This window comes from Pelophylax lessonae, assembly GCF_965119305.1.
Source record: "Pelophylax lessonae genome assembly, chromosome: 13".
Classification (NCBI taxonomy): domain Eukaryota; kingdom Metazoa; phylum Chordata; class Amphibia; order Anura; family Ranidae; genus Pelophylax; species Pelophylax lessonae.
The window spans coordinates 53,581,915-53,599,275 of record NC_138780.1 but is presented as its reverse complement, the minus strand read 5'-3'; the positions used below and the strand labels follow the sequence as shown (position 1 = coordinate 53,599,275).

The 17,361-nt window shown below is 39.9% G+C and overlaps 1 protein-coding gene across 4 annotated transcripts in view; it reads left to right on the top strand.

Moving 5' to 3' along the window:
* The window catches only part of MTA1 (metastasis associated 1), a 427,965-nt gene that overhangs the window by 361,764 nt on the left and 48,840 nt on the right, over positions 1–17,361 (top strand). For 2 of the 4 annotated variants that reach the window (XM_082242913.1, XM_082242912.1), the window contains exon 18: positions 12,478–12,509. The exons of the other annotated variants lie outside the window; for them this stretch is intronic. In XM_082242913.1, the coding sequence (XP_082099039.1) occupies positions 12,478–12,509 (32 nt within the window). The remainder of the gene's footprint in view (positions 1–12,477; positions 12,510–17,361) is intronic. 4 annotated transcript variants of the gene reach the window in all.

Sequence of the window (17,361 nt, the reverse complement as noted above, 5' to 3'; positions counted from 1 at the left end):
AGAAACATTCAAAACAATTTTATGTTTTGCTATGGTATGCTTTGTGATTAGGAACACCTAATTAAACAAATAGTGGGGTTTTCCTACATTTGATTGCAAAAGTGGAAATATACTATATATGCAGGTAACATTTTATCTACAATATACTTTCACATCCTCGCCTATTGGCCTTGACACCATACCCCCACAGTTGCTTTAGTTGGAAATGGTACACTATTCTTTTTTTTTTTCTTTTTTTTTTTTTAGCGTACCTGTGAATCATTTTTCACAAATCTTTGGCAACCCTAGCATATAGATGTTTTAACTCTATCTCATTTAACATTAATAAAGCTGGCCATGCATGGGTTGAAATTCGATCGACTTTCATAAACAGACTTGTTGGAAAATTTCTGCTCAACCAGCACATGCAGTCAGTAGGTTGCAGCGCTGATCAATTTATTCTGATGGCGCAGGAGTCCTGCTAGTCCTGCTAGAATACAATACAGAAGGGAGGATTTCCCCATTCACCTCACAATGTGTGGATGGGAAAATTGGCTCAGATTTTTTTGTTTAGCCAGCTGGCGAAAAAAAATGCTCTTTTTATGGATGGCTTTACAATCTTTTTCAGCCAATTTTCCTTGCTGATCCATGTGGTTTAAAAATACAATATTTGTTTCTTTCTTGGTACGTAAAACTAAGAATAGCATCTTATAACACACAAGGTTTGAGTATTCTTCAGAAGAGATCCACAATACTAAACAATGTATTAGCAACTCGCTCCTCCCAACTTTAAATTTTAGTCCTTCTGTAAATATAATTTGCTCTCGCTACTTACCCCAATCCTCCAATTCAAAATGGAATCTGGCGCAGTTGTGCAAGGCAACCAGTCAGCTTTTAACTTTAATTTTCAAAGCTTAACAGAACAAGCTGAAGATAGAAGCTGATCGATTGCCATGCATAACTGCTCCGAAATCTGTTGTCTTCAGTGTTGAAAAATGTCCTCCCATCGTACAGTATTTAAGACTGAATCTTTTAAAATGGGTCAAAAGCAGTAAACATGAATCATTGCCAGATAAATTGTTTCTTTCTAGGGAAAACACTTTAATGTTTGAATAACAATTTTAGGTCAAATCACAACTCCAAGCACTAAAAGAAAGCTACATGCGAAATGTTCCAAACCAATTTTCATAAAAAAAGGTACACACTAGGGATGCAAATCTTTGGAAATTTTTCAACACAAAATAGTAAATAGATAATCAGGAATAATAAGCGGCGCTAGAGAATCTCAAATGTTGGCTTATGTAGGTCATTTCCTGATCTATGTTACAAAGTCCCTGATCTCTCTCCCAGGCAAAATTCAAGAGATACCCAATTTCAGTACAGTATGAGATTTTCAGTCTAATTACATGTGTATTTCACACAGGAAGGCAAAATATACACATCAGAAAACTTTTTTTCCCAAAGTTTAATTTGGATTCCTCTCTGAAAAAAGCACATGCGTTCCACCGGAATTGATCCAGCCTTTTTTTAGGCAGAAATAACATGACTTTTGATTGCCCTCTGAGGAAGCTTGTCAGAAAAACACGTCAAGGTCTTGTGACTTAATTTTCATGTGGATCCCCTCATGATACTGTCTTCAGCTGTTGCATCAGAAAATTCTGAGAGGTTGTATTGTCTACACACATGGAAATCTTACCATGGTTAGACTGTTCTCTTTTGAAGACTTTGTCCATTGACTTTGAATTTGATCCGAACACAATTTAGGAGATTGCTTTCTTCATGCCATATATTCCTCCATGTGGAGGTGGTGTCACTAAAACTCTGATGCTATGTATACCTTTTGCCTTTTACCTTTTCAATTGTACAATGTAGCATGTGATCTATCAAGGCATTGCACACATCCTACCATTTAAAAAAGTTATGCAATCACTATCCAAAACTGGAAATGCTGTCCTGAATATGATACATCTAGGAGCTTGTGATATTGAATGGTTTTCCAACATCCTCCTATAGGAGTATTAAATGATACGCAACCGCAACTTTTGACAAGATTGTGGTTGGTATGTTACAAGTAATAACAGTACCGCTACTGTGATGTTGTTATACATTGGTATCAGGGGGGGAGGGGCATATTCCTGCTTCATTAACCACTTCCCCCTAGTGGACGTCATATGACGTCCAAACTTTGCGGGGGTATACCGGGATGATGCCTCTAGCTAGAGGCATCATCCCGGTACCGTTGTTTGAAGCCGACGGTCGGCTTTCCGTCGGTACCGATCGATGCGGCTCGGGAGCCGCTCGATCGTTACCCGGGGGGCGGGAGGGGACATCCCCCGCCTTCCGCGGCTTTTACCGGGGCTCCCGTCCCACCTGGAGCCCCGAGCACCCAGCCGGCGCGTCCGCCGGCTGGATGGAGTCCCGATGAATGCCGGAAACGGCATCGATCAGGTCTCCGATGACGTAACCCGGAGGCGGCGTCCATGACATCACTTCCGGGTTAGTGTGCTGCAAAACGGCGCCAAATTTGAAAAACGGCTGTATGCAAAAACGCAGTTTTAGGCGTTTTGCATACAGGGAAGTGTAGTGGAGGGGTCTAGGGTCTTTTAGACCCTCGATCCCTCCATAAAGTGTACCTGTCACTGCATATTGCTGTCACAAGGGATGTTTACATTGCTTGTGACAGCAATAAAAGTGATCAGATTTTTTTTTTTTTTTAAAAAACTGTAATAAAGTTAAAAAAAATAAATAAAATAAATGGGAAAAAAAAAATAATAATTTAGCCGCCCCGATCACCGTTAGCTCGCGCACAAAAGAAAACGTATACGGAAGTCGAGCCGCGAATGAAATCGCTGTTCAAACCACACATGTGAGGTATCGCCGCGATCGCCAGAGCGTGAGCAATAATTTAAAAAAAAGAGCTACACTCTAACTCTAAACTGGTAACCGTTAAATAAATTTAAAGTGTCGCCTATTGAGATCTCTTGACCGTAGTTTGTCGCCATCCCACGGGGGGGCGCAATTTTAAACCGTAACATGTTGGGTATCTATTTACTCGGCATGACATTATCTTTCACAATATACAAAAAAAATGGGCTAACTTTACTGTTTAGTATTTTTTAAATGCAGTGAAATGTAATTTTTCCCAAAAAAATGGCGTTTTAAAGACCGCTGCGCAAATACCGCGTGACAAAAAATATTGCAATGACTGCCATTTTATTCTCCAGAGTCTTTGCTAAAAAAATATATATAATGTTTGGGGGTTCTAAGTAGTTTTCTAGGAAAAAATACTGGTTTTAACTTGTAAACACAAAGTGTCCGAAATAGGCCTGGTATGGAAGTGGTTAACTGTATCATCATCAATGTGGCTTTATACGATCCCTAGTTATTTGCATCTGATGTAATGAGTACATATCCTACATAATGGTGATCGCTTAGTAGAATTGATCTGATTGTGACAAGATTTGAAAATCTACACACTTGACTATATTTCTGATATTATTTGTTGTTACTTACAAAAACACCTTCAGGTGTGTTTGGTCCATGCATTTAAAATTGTACTTCTTTTTTTGACAATCTATGAGAGTCTTTCAAAAATCATACAATCCTATACCCACAGTTGATCCAGAGGAAGGCGGAAAAAAAAAAAACCAACAAAGCATGAACTAATTAGCTCCAGCAGAGGAAAAAAATTCCTTCCTGTGCCCCTGAGAGGCAATCGCATATTCCCTCGCTCAATCTTACCTATAAATATTAGTATCTAGTTATAATATTTACATTTAGGAAAAAACCCAGGCCTTTTTAAAGCAATCTACTGAGCTGACCAGAGGGAGTCTATTCCACATTTTCACAGCTCTTATGGTGAAGAAATCTTTCCATATTTGGAGATTAAATCTCTTTTAATCCTATAGCGGTAAAGAGTGCCCCCTTGCCCTCTGTGATGACCCTAAAGTGAAAAACTCAACACCAAGTTCACTATATGGACCGCTTATGTATTTATACATGTTTATCATATCCCCCTTGATCTCCTCTTCTCAAGAGAGAATAAATTCAGTTCCTCCAATCTTTCCTCATATCCGAGCTCCTCAATGACTCTTATCAGTTTGGCTGCTCTTCTTTGCACTTTCTCCAGTTTCCTGATATTCTTTTTGTGAACTGGTGCCCAAAACTGAACTGCATACTCCAGATGAGGTCTTACTAATGATTTGTACAGGGGCAAAATTATATCTCCCTCTATGGAGTCCATACCTCTCCTAATACAAGAAAGGACTTTGGAAACGCAGCTTGGCATTGCATGTTTTAATTAAGCTTATGATCTACCAGAACACCCAGATCCTTCTACACCATTGATTCCCCCAGTTGTATATGTGTGTCTCAATTTTAAATTATGTTAGAATAAAGGATATTGCTTTAGAAGTTAGTGAATCCCGCATCTTGTTTTTTGTTTACTTATTCAATGGCCAGAGTGGGACCCATAGTGATTTTTATTATATTCAGTTAAAGGGTAAGTTAACCCTTTTAAGAAAACAAATTATGCAGTCTAGGGGCCCCAGTTTGTTAAAAAAAATCATGTCCTTTAGGCCATGAGGAAAATCCACAGATCACCCTATCCTGCCCAAGATCTGGGCACACTTATCGATAGGAACTTGCTCCCAGCATTCCAGGAGAAAGCCACTTGTGCATTTTGAACCTGCAGACATGCAGTGCTCTGTCCCTCAGCCCCTGCTGCTGCATGGTGAGGGAGAGTGCACTGCGCATGTGCACGTTTGGAATGCAGAAGGGTACTTGCTCCTGGGATGCACTCCACTTAGAAGAAGAATACATTAATAAAGCATTGATAGAAACCAAATAAATAATACCAAAATACTGGATGTCAATCAAACTACCCACCGTTAAAGCGGAGTTCCACTCGTTTTTTGTGTTAGTTGAAAGTCAACAGCTACAAAAAGTGTAGCTGCTGACTTTTATTAAACACACACTCACCTGTCCCACGATCCAGCGATGCGACCGCCCGAAGCCTAACTCCTCTCCCATTCCTCTCGGCGGCGGCATCTCTAAAGTGGGCACTCGGCTGTGACAGCTTGCGGCTTCACAGCCGGGTGCGCACTGTGCATTGTGCGAGTCGCGCTACGTGTCGTGAATGGCCAGGCAATCTTCTGGGACCTGTGATGGGGAGAGGAGAACTTCCGCTCGAGCCAACTAGTCGGCCCGAGCGAAAGTGGGAGCGGGTACCTGTCAAATCTAGGTACCCGCTCCCCCAAAATAAAATGACATGAGGGTCAGGAGTATTTGAAGTGGAAGTTTCACTTTTGCTTTAAAGAATGGATAGAACAATTGAACAATTATTGCAAACTAGAAAAATACCACTATTTTAAAATTGCATTTTACTATAATAAATTGAAACACGGGATTGGGCAATCTCACTCCTAAAAAACTTTGTTTACTATTTAATCTCCATTCTATGACAGCTGTAACTGTAATTATTAAAACTAGTCAAGTCATATCACCTAAACGCCTTCCTCCCTCCTATGACTCTCAGCAACACCCCTCTCTCCATTTTTCTTCTCCATCTTTACCTAATTAGAATTAAAAAAAGGTCACTTTCAAAAGCTTTGTTCTATTTATTCTCTATTATGTCAAACCTTAATTAAAAGGTAGCGGCCAAAGGAAAACAAAACCCCCGGTTATCTTACGTGCATTATTTTACATCATGATGATCAATCAAAACATTTACACAAAAGAAATTGTAATTATCTGAAATGATGTTTCCACTGGAAACTGACTATTTAATGCCTTGATTATTTTATTCTATCAGAAATACTACTTTTTCTAAAAGTGCGTTAAATTTAGTTAATTAATGAGAACATAGTTTGAAAGAAAATTCCTTGTGATGATTTTGTAATTCCATGTGTTCTCTCAGATAATAGCTCTAGGTCAAATCCTTCATGAGTTTTGGGGGGTTTAACTATAGGTGTTTTTTATTTAACTCTGTGACTTTTATTCTCTTTAGTGTCTGAAAGAAATATAACTTTACAGTGTAAGCAGGGCCCCAAACAACTGTCACATGGGAACTTTAGCAGAAAAGTTTACCCATATATTTAGAAGACAGAGATTTTGACAATTGTATGTAATTTCCCCCTTTTTCTTTCTTTTTTTTTTTTTTTTACTTAATTTAGTGTCAATGAAATCAGACCATGTTTTGTTAATAGTTGTTGAGAATTCTTGGTAGAAAATGTATATATGTGTATGATATATATATATATATATATATATATATATACCTGGTGTATATAGATATATATATTATATTTATTTTTTAATGAAAGAAAGTTCCCTTAGATTGCACATTCATATTTATAACTTCACATAAAAGGTAAAATTATGCTTAAAGTGGAATTAAACTCATTTTTTTTTTTCCCCACTGACAAGCAGGGTTTTTTATGACAGAAGAGACCCTAATGGTCTCTTCTGTCATAAATGCTTCTCCTGGCCTGTCAGTGGTACTGTACACTAAGCAACATATGCGCAGATCAGAGTACATTTACGGCACCGCTTTGTATCATGATGAAGGGACTCCCACATGCTTAGGATTAACATCATTCTGGCCCACCCATTCAAGCAGCCAAACAGAGCGAACCTGGAAGGTAGACTGGGAGAAGATGGAAGCGACCGAGTGCTACCATGGTTTTAAAGGCTTCATTTTACAGGTAAGTCTGCCCTAAATGTGCTAATATGATATAAAGAAAAATCTATGGTGGAGTTTAATTTCACTTTATTAGCAAAGTCTAACTTTTATCTTTTATACCATTATTTGGGGGTAACATAGTGCCTTCCTTCCAGTGTTCTGGGTTTCTTCCCCCACGACAGTTACTGCTGTCACGTTTTGAATTTTGTGTGGTTGTGTGTAGCTTTGCTCGCACAGCCACATCAAATTAATAATTCACAGAGATCTGTATATGAAGAAAAATACAGATCCCATCTGCCACCTGCGCACAAGGACTTGTAGTTATCAATGGAACACAAGTGTGGTGATCCCTACTTTAACTGACAATTGCGCGGTCATTCTGTGCCCAAATAAAATGCATGTTATTTTTTTCCTACAAATAGAGATTTCTTTAGGTGGTATTTGATCACCATTGTGTTTTTTTTTTATTTTTTGCGCTTTAAACACAAAACCAAAAAAAAAACATAAAATAAAATAAAACATATCCAAATAAAAAAAAATCTAATTTCTCCATAAATGTAAGAAAATATGTATTCTGTTACATGTTTTTGGTAAAAAGAAAAACCCCAATAAGCAAATACTGATTGGTTTACACAGCCGTTATAGCGTCTGCACACTATGGGATATATTTATGGATTTTTTTTTCAATACTAGTAATGACGGGGATCAACGACTTTTAGCGGGACACTAACTGACATGACACTGGCTGGGAGGGTGCTAAACATCTAGGGCGATCAAAGGATTAACTGTGTGCCTAGCCAGTGTTTTTGTGTATACAGTGTGTTGCTTTTACTAGGGGAAGAGTTCAGTTCTAGTCCCTTTTTTTCAGAGAAACATGATCAGTCCCTTCCCCTTTGTCAGAATGGAGATATGCCTTGTTTACATAGGCATATCTCAGTTCTCTGTATTTAACTGATGATTGGTGGGTGCTGGAGGACATTGAGTCCCTGGGACCCGCAGGTCAGCATCTGCTGTGGATTATCAAAGCAGAAGCAGCCCTGCGGCTGTGTGTGTGCGTGCCCTGCAGGCAGAAGTATATACGTGATCCTTCGCACAGCTGAGGCCATGAAGCAGTAAAAGTGCTATAAGGTGGTGAGCAAATGGTTAAACTAAAACCATTAACTCCTTGATGCATGAAAGCTATATACAGTACTTTCATTCTAACAAACTGTTCAGTTAGTTACACGAGAGCCTAAAAAGCAACAAAATAGCTAAATAACATCTATTTTTTTTTCCTTTGAGGTGAAACTCAAATTCTTTACCCTAGGTTCACATCTATGGGTTTCTGTGGGCCGTGTTTGCACTGACATGGCATCCCATTCATTTCAATGGGCTGCTGTGCCTGTAATTCCCACCGAAAAAGGTGTGTACACCTTTTTCAGAACGTGGCCCGCAGGGAAATCGCGTGGTAATTTTGACCATACAATTTCCCTGCGGTTCCTGCACACGCATTACTGTCTTACATGCATGGGGATGCCATTCAGAATGACGATTTTTCAAGCGAGGGGTTGTGGGTGCGGGAATCCCTGCGATTCCCACACCTGAAGCCACACGAATAGGTTTAAACCTACCTAATACCCAGTTATGTAACTAAGTACTTCCTGCATTTAGCAGTTTTCGCTGAGGGTTAAATGCTTTTCCTTTTTTCCCCATGACTTTTTGAATGCCAAAATTAGTTTATTTAAATGAGCAAAAAGAATTTTGATTGGCTGCACATCCAGTAAAATCACCTTTATTTCAGAAAGTCCATAAAGACATATCCAAAAACACAAATAGAGGGGAGCAGCATCACTAGCTAACACGTGAGCTCTAAGGAAGCTCACTGAGCTATAATTCAGTGATCTATGACTAAGCATTAAGGAAGCATGAAACGCGTTGGCTGGTGATGCTGTTCCCCTCTATTTGTAATTTGGGATATGGATTTTATGGACTTGCTAAAAATAAGCTGATTTCTTTTTGTTTATTGGAATCCGTGATGGACAGGGCCAGCACCTAGTCTGTGTGTTAGTAAAAGGAAAAAACAAAAGAGTGCCTCTAAGTGTAATATTTATTGATACTTTGGAAGAATAAAATCGTAGAAAACTCACAAGTGTGATGGTAAAAAAAAGGATCTGATCAAGTTTCTCAGATAGAGAAGTGGACGCCTATATCATCTACTGGCTCCAGCAATATCTGTGAAGATGGGAGCTGGCTCCTCAATGGCCCTCCTGCGTGTAAGTGGAGAGCAGCGTGAAGCACATCGGCAGTGAGTGACATTCCTCGTCTCGTTGTGTTTTACAGCATCTCGGAGACGAGGAACGTCACTCACTGCCGATGCGCTTCACACTGCTCTCCACTTACACCCGGAAGCGCCATTGAGGAGCCAGCTACCGTCTTCCTGGATATTGCTGGAGCCAGTAGATGATATCAACGTCCACCTCTCTATCTGAGATACTAGATCAGAGCCTTTTTTTACCATCACATGTTGTTCCTCCTGACGTTCCTCGTCTCCGAGATGCTGTACAACACAACGCGTTTCCAAGCATGCGCCAAGCTCATACGGAGCATGCGCGCTCCTTTTTTAAGTGTGAGAAATGCTTTGTGTTGTAAAGCATCTCGATGCACTTCACACTGCTCTCCACTTACACCTGGAAGCGCCATTGAGGAGTCAGCTCCCGTCTTCATGGATATTGCTGGAGCCAGTAGATGATATCGGCATCTACCTCTCTATCTGAGATACTAGATCAGAGCCGTTTTTTTATCATCACACTTGTGAGTTTTCTATGATTTTGTTCCAAAGTGTCAATAAATATTACACTTAGAGGCGGTCTTTTGTTTTCTCCTTTTATTTACAGTTTACAGAGTTGCTCCAACCTCTGACAAGAGCTATAGCCCTGAGTGTCCAGCATGCTCCATTAACCCTTCCCTTGCCCCTGACCCCTTCCATCCCATTTCCCTCCCTAGGAGATTTCATATGAACATTTTACTGGACTGATTATAATCTTTTTAATGCATTTTGTGGACTGCTATCTTAACTACCACAAACACTTATGGTGATCCTGAGCGCATGTTGTATTTATATATTTGGTCTGTGTGTTAGTGGAGGTGGAGATGGGAGACGGACTTAGAGCGGTATTCACACACATCTATAGTTTATTTAAATATTTCCTTGCTTATCGGTAGGAAAAACTAATGAACGGTGTAAGATGACTTCAAGATTCATACTAAAGAAAAATGTAATTTTCTGTTAAGATAGTTTTTTGACCCAGCCCACCCCTACCAGACAGAATAGCTACGTTGGGGACAATTTCCTGCATTACCATTAAGCAGTAAAGCATTATCACAGCCTCCTCATCTAGTAAAAGCGGTAGTAAACCGCAAAAAAAGAAAATGGTCCACCAGTAGGCTCGTGTCATAATGTGCTAGTATGCACCGCATACTAGCACATTAGGACAGACTTACCTAAGAAACTGATCCCTCCAGTGGCCCTCTGTCACCACTGACGGGGAATCCATCTGCACCTGGTCTTCTTTTTGGGTTCCAAACTCCGGCCCTTTAAATGGGTGGACCGTGATCATGTACTGTAACTCCCACTTATGCGCGCAGGATTCATGCCTGCGGCGCAGCTCTCTCATTGGTCGGCATGGCATTAAGCGTGCAGTGTGCATGCGTGGGTGGTGTCACCAGCTGCTACACATGTAAATAAATAAATGAATATTCAGCGCTGAACTTTACACTTAAAATCCAAATACGGACTAGCAGCTGGACACTCAAGGGCAATCACATAAAATCACACATTACACAGTAATGAGAAAACTAAATGGATAAACGTCCATTGAGGGAAATCTCAACTGCTTCAATAAATCACATAGCAGATAAGTGCAGGGAAGAACTTCAGTCTAACACGTGCAAAAATATGAAAGGAGAGTCCTTCTGTGGATTTTAGAAAGCAGAGACCAAGGTGCTGGTAGCAAATCCACATAGTGAAGATGTTATGTGCTCATAGCTTCCCACCACCAGGCATTCTCTGCCTCTCACCTTCATACGGGGCCAGTCAGCATTAAACCAGATATCCTGATGACATAAAGGTCTTCACCTATTAGGAATAGCTGTCCTGCATTTCCTCCGCAATATATATAAAGGAAAAAACAAGACCTAGTGCTCTTCGTATGTTTAACAATTTTTATTGAGATTAAAAGAGTTGCACTCACATGGAATAGATGGATGCATCAGACCAATAAGCAGAGCGTGCATCGCATGTTCCTGGTTACTTCCTAGTGTCCCAAGATGGCCGCGGGCCACGTAACTTCTCCCGTACGCGTTACGTCCTTGAATGGGCGGGAATTCATCAGCAGGGAACATGTAAATATCTTCTAAATGGTGCACGTTTAGGAGATATTTACTGTACCTACAGGCAAGCCTTATTATAGGCTTACCTGTCAGTACAAAACAACAAAGGGAGTTTACAACCACTTTAATACATAACAAAACTGAATTATGTGTGCATTTTTTTAAGGTAAATTTGATGCATTACAATCTGGTATGCTGCCCCTACATGGTATGAGTTATCTTTTCAAATGTGTCTATATTTGATTTTCTGGTTTAAAATAAATGCAGCATTTCAACAGACCAGATGTTGAATAAATACAGTTCTTACATTTTCAATCCAAATTAGTTCAGTGAGGCATCCAGAGTTTCTACATAACCATGAAGTTCAGCTGAAAAGGGTCCACAGTTAACATACATGAGCCTAAATTAGTATTAGTAAAGAAGTATTATTAAGGACATTTTTGTGGAAAAAAGAACACTTTGCATGTTGTGGACACCTTTATGTTATTACATTGTGAGTCCACACGTATTGTAGTTTCTGCGTTTAACAGGATCGAAAGCTGCTTTTATAGATCTAGCCTGTTTCTTCTGTCATTAATCACCCAGTGATGTTTACCCTAGTTTTATGGACAGCATGTTAAAGCAGTATTAAACCCAAAAGCAAACCTATTGTAGCTTACCAATTTTTAGATGTAATGGCTGCATTTGTTTTCTTTTTTAGGCTTGCTTTCCTTTTCACCTGGTTATCCTGCCAGTAAGTCTGTTATTTTTCAACAGAACAAGGTGTTCTGCAAATGTAGCAGGCAGAAGGTTGAGAGAAACCCTTTACCGCTCACGGGGGTGCTTACAATTGGTCAGCTATTATTAATGTACATTTTTTATCCCAAAAGAAACAAAACTGTTGCTTTAGCTGTCTAAAAAGTGCTAGCTGGAGTTTGGCTTCAGTTTGTTTAGCGCATCTAAATCTCCTAGTACATCTAACACTCCCCTCACCCAGACTGACAATGCTGCTGTCCAAAGATGTCTCTTTTACTGCTTCATCCAGAGTGTAGGCACCCTAATATAGGAGGTGTTTTACGGGCCAGACCACAGGTGAAAACAGAGGGGGAAAAAACCTAAAAAAAAAAAACTGATGCAGTCACCACATCTAATGATGAATAAGCTGCAATATATATTTACAATTTTTGGTTTTCAGTTTAATACTGCATTAAGTTCATTAAGTAGGATTTTTTTCCCCCCTTGAAATCCCGTTTGACATAAATCTTTGCCAGTTTTTGCACATTACTGTGGTATTACTTAAGTAAATATGTGCAGGAGCTTGCTGAAGATTTTGCTTTTTTAACATTGATGTTTTGACAATGTGTGTGGAGAGATTTTTTTAAGAAATCAGTAGACTTTCATGTACGTTTATTTTTGTTATGATCCAAATACAGTGTCTTACCAGATCTATTCTCTTTCATGTTTGTTAGGTATTCCTAACCACGGACAAACCAGACAAATGGTAAGAGAATGTTTCATTAAGCCAAAACAAAATGCTGAACAAAAGGAAGTAGCTTTAAAGAGAACCTGTCACCATTCAGAATAATTTCAATCTGGCATGAAAGGCAACCAACTTATTACCAGAATGTTAATAATAAAGTTCCCCTTGTTTGCAGCCTTTTTGTTGGTTCTTTTTGTATTTGTCCAAATCAATCGCACTACTCCTTCGCTGTAACTGCTACACTTGACATTGTATTGAAAGGCAGCAGGTACTTAAACTTATGTATACAATAATGTGAGCAGTGATAACTTCAGGCCAATTTGTTTACACCTGTGACTGGCAGTCATAAGCTACCCAGCTTCTTTGTGGCCAGTGCCAATAAGACCTGTTAGCTCACTGGCTGAGCATAAAAGGCAAATTGTCAGTTGTATTCCCACAGTAGATTATCACTTATGTAATCTAAAGACAGTCCACGAGTCTGTATAGAAAAACATGCACACCTTCACAGCTTCATACTAGTGAAGGGGAAATTATGGACATAGAGTAAATACTCTATATCTGTCAATTCCCCTTCACTAGTATGATGCTTTAAAAGTGTACATGTTTTTCCATACAGGCTCGATTCCAACTGCTACTGATAGACTGTTGTGCAGGGCAGCCATCAGAAATTTTGGGGCTCCATACACAGTTTTAGGCCTGGGCCCCCCAGGCCTGACCACCAACATTCCCCAGGGCCCGCGAACTGGCTGGCCCACCAAATCCACCACTGGCCATCCCACCGTATTCTTCAGTGCACCCTTTTTTATTTTAACATTTTTGCAATTTAACATATGAGAATGAAATATGTGCATTCCAAGTCATCAGTGCTTTCAAGATTTAACAGTAAGGAATTATACTTTAGACAAAAAATTTGAAGCATGCCACCACGACAAGCTAGACTCTTTTAAACAGGACCCTACATTAACACTAACCGCACTACCTTTTCAAAAAGAAGGCACAATCCAGCAAATAGACAGCCCCATATATTCATTCATTCAGTGACTCCTCATCACTGGACCCCTCACCTGTTGAGGAGCCATGCAGCTGAACACCAGGGTTATTAAATTAAAAAGTCCCTTTACAGCCCCCTTTCTTGCACCCCTGTCCCCTTTACAGCCCCCCTTTCTTGAACTCCAGCCCCCAATACAGCCCCCCTTCCTTGCATCCTGGTCCCCTTCAAAGCTCCCCCTTCCTTGCATCCTGGTCCCCTTCAAAGCTCCCCCTTCCTTGCACCCCAGTCCCCTTCACAGACCTCCTCCTTCCTTGTACCCCCAGTCCCCTTCACAGCCCCCTTCCTTGCACCCCAGTGCCCTTCATAGCCCCCCTCCTTGCACTTTATTCCCCATTAGAGCCCCTCTTCTATGCACCCTAGTCCCATTCACAGCCCCCCTTCTGCCTTGCACCCTAGTCCCCTTCACAGTCCCCCCTTCCTTGCACCTCCATCCCCTTCACAGTCCCACTTCCTTGCAGCTCTGTACCCTTCACAGCCTGGTTTTCTTGCAGCTCTGTCCCCTTCACAGCCCCCTTTCTTACACCCCCCTCCCCTTCACAGCCCCCTTCCTTACACCTCTCTTCTCTTCACGGCCCCCTTTTCCTTACACCTCTCTCCTCTTCACAGCCCCCCTTCCTTGCACCTTCATCCTGTTCACAGCTGCCCTTCCTTGCACCCCAGTCCCCTTATCAGCCCCACTTCCTTGCACTGCAGTCCCCTTAAACAGCCCTCCCTTCCTTGCACCTTTGTCCCCTTCACAGCCCCCTTTCTTACACCACAGTCCCCTTTATGTGAGTGCCCCCTCCCTTCGCAATACATTTCTCCCTGCCAATCACAATTTTCCTCTAATCCTATTAATCCTACCCTACACAACAGGGAGGAGACACAGTAGGGAGAAGACACAGAATGTCTGGACAGATGGCTGGAGCTGCCCAACTTTTTATGGTAACAGGCAGATGATTGGTTGCTAGGACCACCCCGCAACACATCGTCTGCCTCTTAACATGAAAGGTTGAGCAGCTCCAGCCATCTGTCCAGACATGCTGGGTCTTCTCCCTACTACCTGCTATGTACAATTAAATGTGGCGGCAATGGCTGGGTGGGGGATGGGGAAAAGGAGGGAAAGATGGATGATACAACCCAGGCTGCTAAGTGACTGAGCCGCGATTTAAATAGGACAATCTTTCACAAGCCGCAGTCTGCCATTCAGGGCAGCCAGCAGAAATGTGTACAAAGTAGCAGTGAAGTCCAGGACAGGAGCCTCTCTCTTGGGGCCCCCGAGTAGTGCCCGAATGTCAGTCCGCCCCTGAGCCCTCAGGATGCTTGGGCCCCATACATATGTATGGGCTGTCCCCCCGATGGTGGCTCTGATGCTGTGCATACTCCCAGCTGTAACTTGCCTATAGATATTGTGAAATTTCTGTAAACAAGTTGGGGGAAGAAAGACAAGCAAGTGCCTTCCAATGTCAGTGTACCTGATTCACTCTAAATTGCTCATTTGCAGAAATGGAGCAGGGAAAATGAAAATGCTCTAAAGGAAAGAATATGTTTTATGCAACAAGTATACTGTAATACTCAATTTCTGAAATATAATAAAAGTAATGAACATTTAAGAGATGACTGGTTCTCTTTAAAATATAAACTTTTACAAAAACATTGTTGCATAGCTATATACTACATGTTACCCTTTCTCCAAAATAAACGTACCGTCTCAAAATAAACTTGTATTAAAAGAAATACGATTCAGCAAAGAAAATACAATACTTGCTGTTGTTTAGTCTCTTGGGAAGTAGTTCCCCACTTGTTTTATTACTGTGTGCATATGATTCTTTTTACCTCTTAATAAGCTCAACATTTGCAAATATTAAAAGAAGTTTGAAATGAGACTCTGTACAGTAAATATTTTCTAACAGATTCAACAAAACAAATGCTTATAACATCCTATCTTTGGGATGTTAATTTGTATCCTTTGTGGTGGGTCTTCTGTTCTTTATCCTTAAGTAGTTTCTTAAAGTTGTTTGAGGGTAAAATAAAAAAAAAAAGATTGTTCTAAATGTTTTAATTTATTTAGGCAAAATCTATTATTGTAGCAGCTACAGAAAAAATGATAGGGTAATTATACACTGGCAGATCTCTGAGAACGAAGAAACGCTAAAAATTTTGCCTACATGTTCTATGGGGAATATATCCACAATACTACAGTAGAATAACACTATTGGAAAGTGATACAGCATTTCTCACAGACTCCCTGAAAGAGAAAGTACATGCAATTAAGCAGTTGTTCCCTTTTTTTAATAAGTGATATAAATGACTGGGATTGGACATTTTAAAATTTATGGAAGCACACTCTGATTCTCAATGGGCTTCTAATGAAGAGAAGAGTTGTTTCTTCCTTCTAAACCACTGGGGGGGAATGGCGCTTGAATCTTTTGCATGACATATTTTGATTGACTGATGTTTGGGCTCCCTAAGATGGGCATTCAAATTACTTGTATGTACCCCTTAGTGACTGAGGGTAAAACAAATGTTAATGCCTAAACACAATTTTTGCAACTTTGACGTGTGTTAGAAAAACTGTACATATCATCGCAACTACTTTTTGTATCCAGGTGGATTATACAAGGTGGTAAATTGTAATGGATATCTCCTGTTTTGTTTGATATAAACAGGAAAACTCGCCTCAAACATTTTTTTTTAATTAACTGTATATTTCTTGCTATTATTGTAAGTTATTACCAAAGAGAAGACCAAATTAAATTCTCCTGGCTATGTGTATGTTAGTTATTGTTTGTACCTGTATGACGACCCAGAAACAATAGTGCACGGTTTGCTTTTTTTATCCTACCTAACACACTAATACTAATTTAACAAACGCTTTTTTTAAAAAATCCTACCCAAAATATATTGAACTTGACTTTTGACCCTGACCTTAACCTTTTGATCCTTACCTTGACACTGACCTAGATCAAAATTTGATCCAACAATTTTCTCTTTAATTTTTAAAAAATGTTATACACTCTTATTTGTTGACAACTTTCTCCCCTTCAAGGAGAGAAAGATACAGTTTATCTTTCTCTCCATTCAGAGGAACATTCACTTTCAACAATGGTAACAGTGGCCACCAGGGCAAATCAGCAATGTGAATCTCCCCTATGAAGACACAGACAATCACAAATCTCTATCAATTGAAAAAAAATGTTTTAGATACACTTTAAGTTCATTATATTTATTATCAGGGTTTTTTTTTTTTTTTTCCCTGCGTTTATTACATTGGCTGTTATTTCTAACCATTTTTGCTTACGCATGGCTAAAGTTCAAACATAATACTTATCTGCACGTTAAATAATCAGAGCAGCATATTAAACCTGTATCTCAACAGACCTACCTAACACATTTTATAATTTCTTACAATCATAGGTATGTTCAGTTATCAGTTCTTTAACTACTAAACATGTGCAGAACATCTCTGCAGTGCATGCACATTTCTCTATGTTTTGTCTAAAAAAGCTTCAAGCCTAAAAAAGAAATGTAGATATGCCAGAAATCTGGTGTGCTCCTTACTTTCCTTTTGAGCTGACAGCACAATGATGCTGAAATAAATTGTGTGAAGCTTTACTTCATTTATCCAATCAAGGGAAAGGGAAATCCCTGTTTAACTGATTTAATTTGCATTCAATTTGATATTTTAAGTGAATATTTACACAATGTATTGTGTGAAGATTCTTAACACCTTTAGTAAGTGATCCTGAATGCCCCTGTTGCACTGAAATTTTGAGTAGTGGTGTGAGCCCTGCCCAGTCCAGTTCTACTCTGCTGGTTTGACTAGGTTGAAAAAAAAGGCAT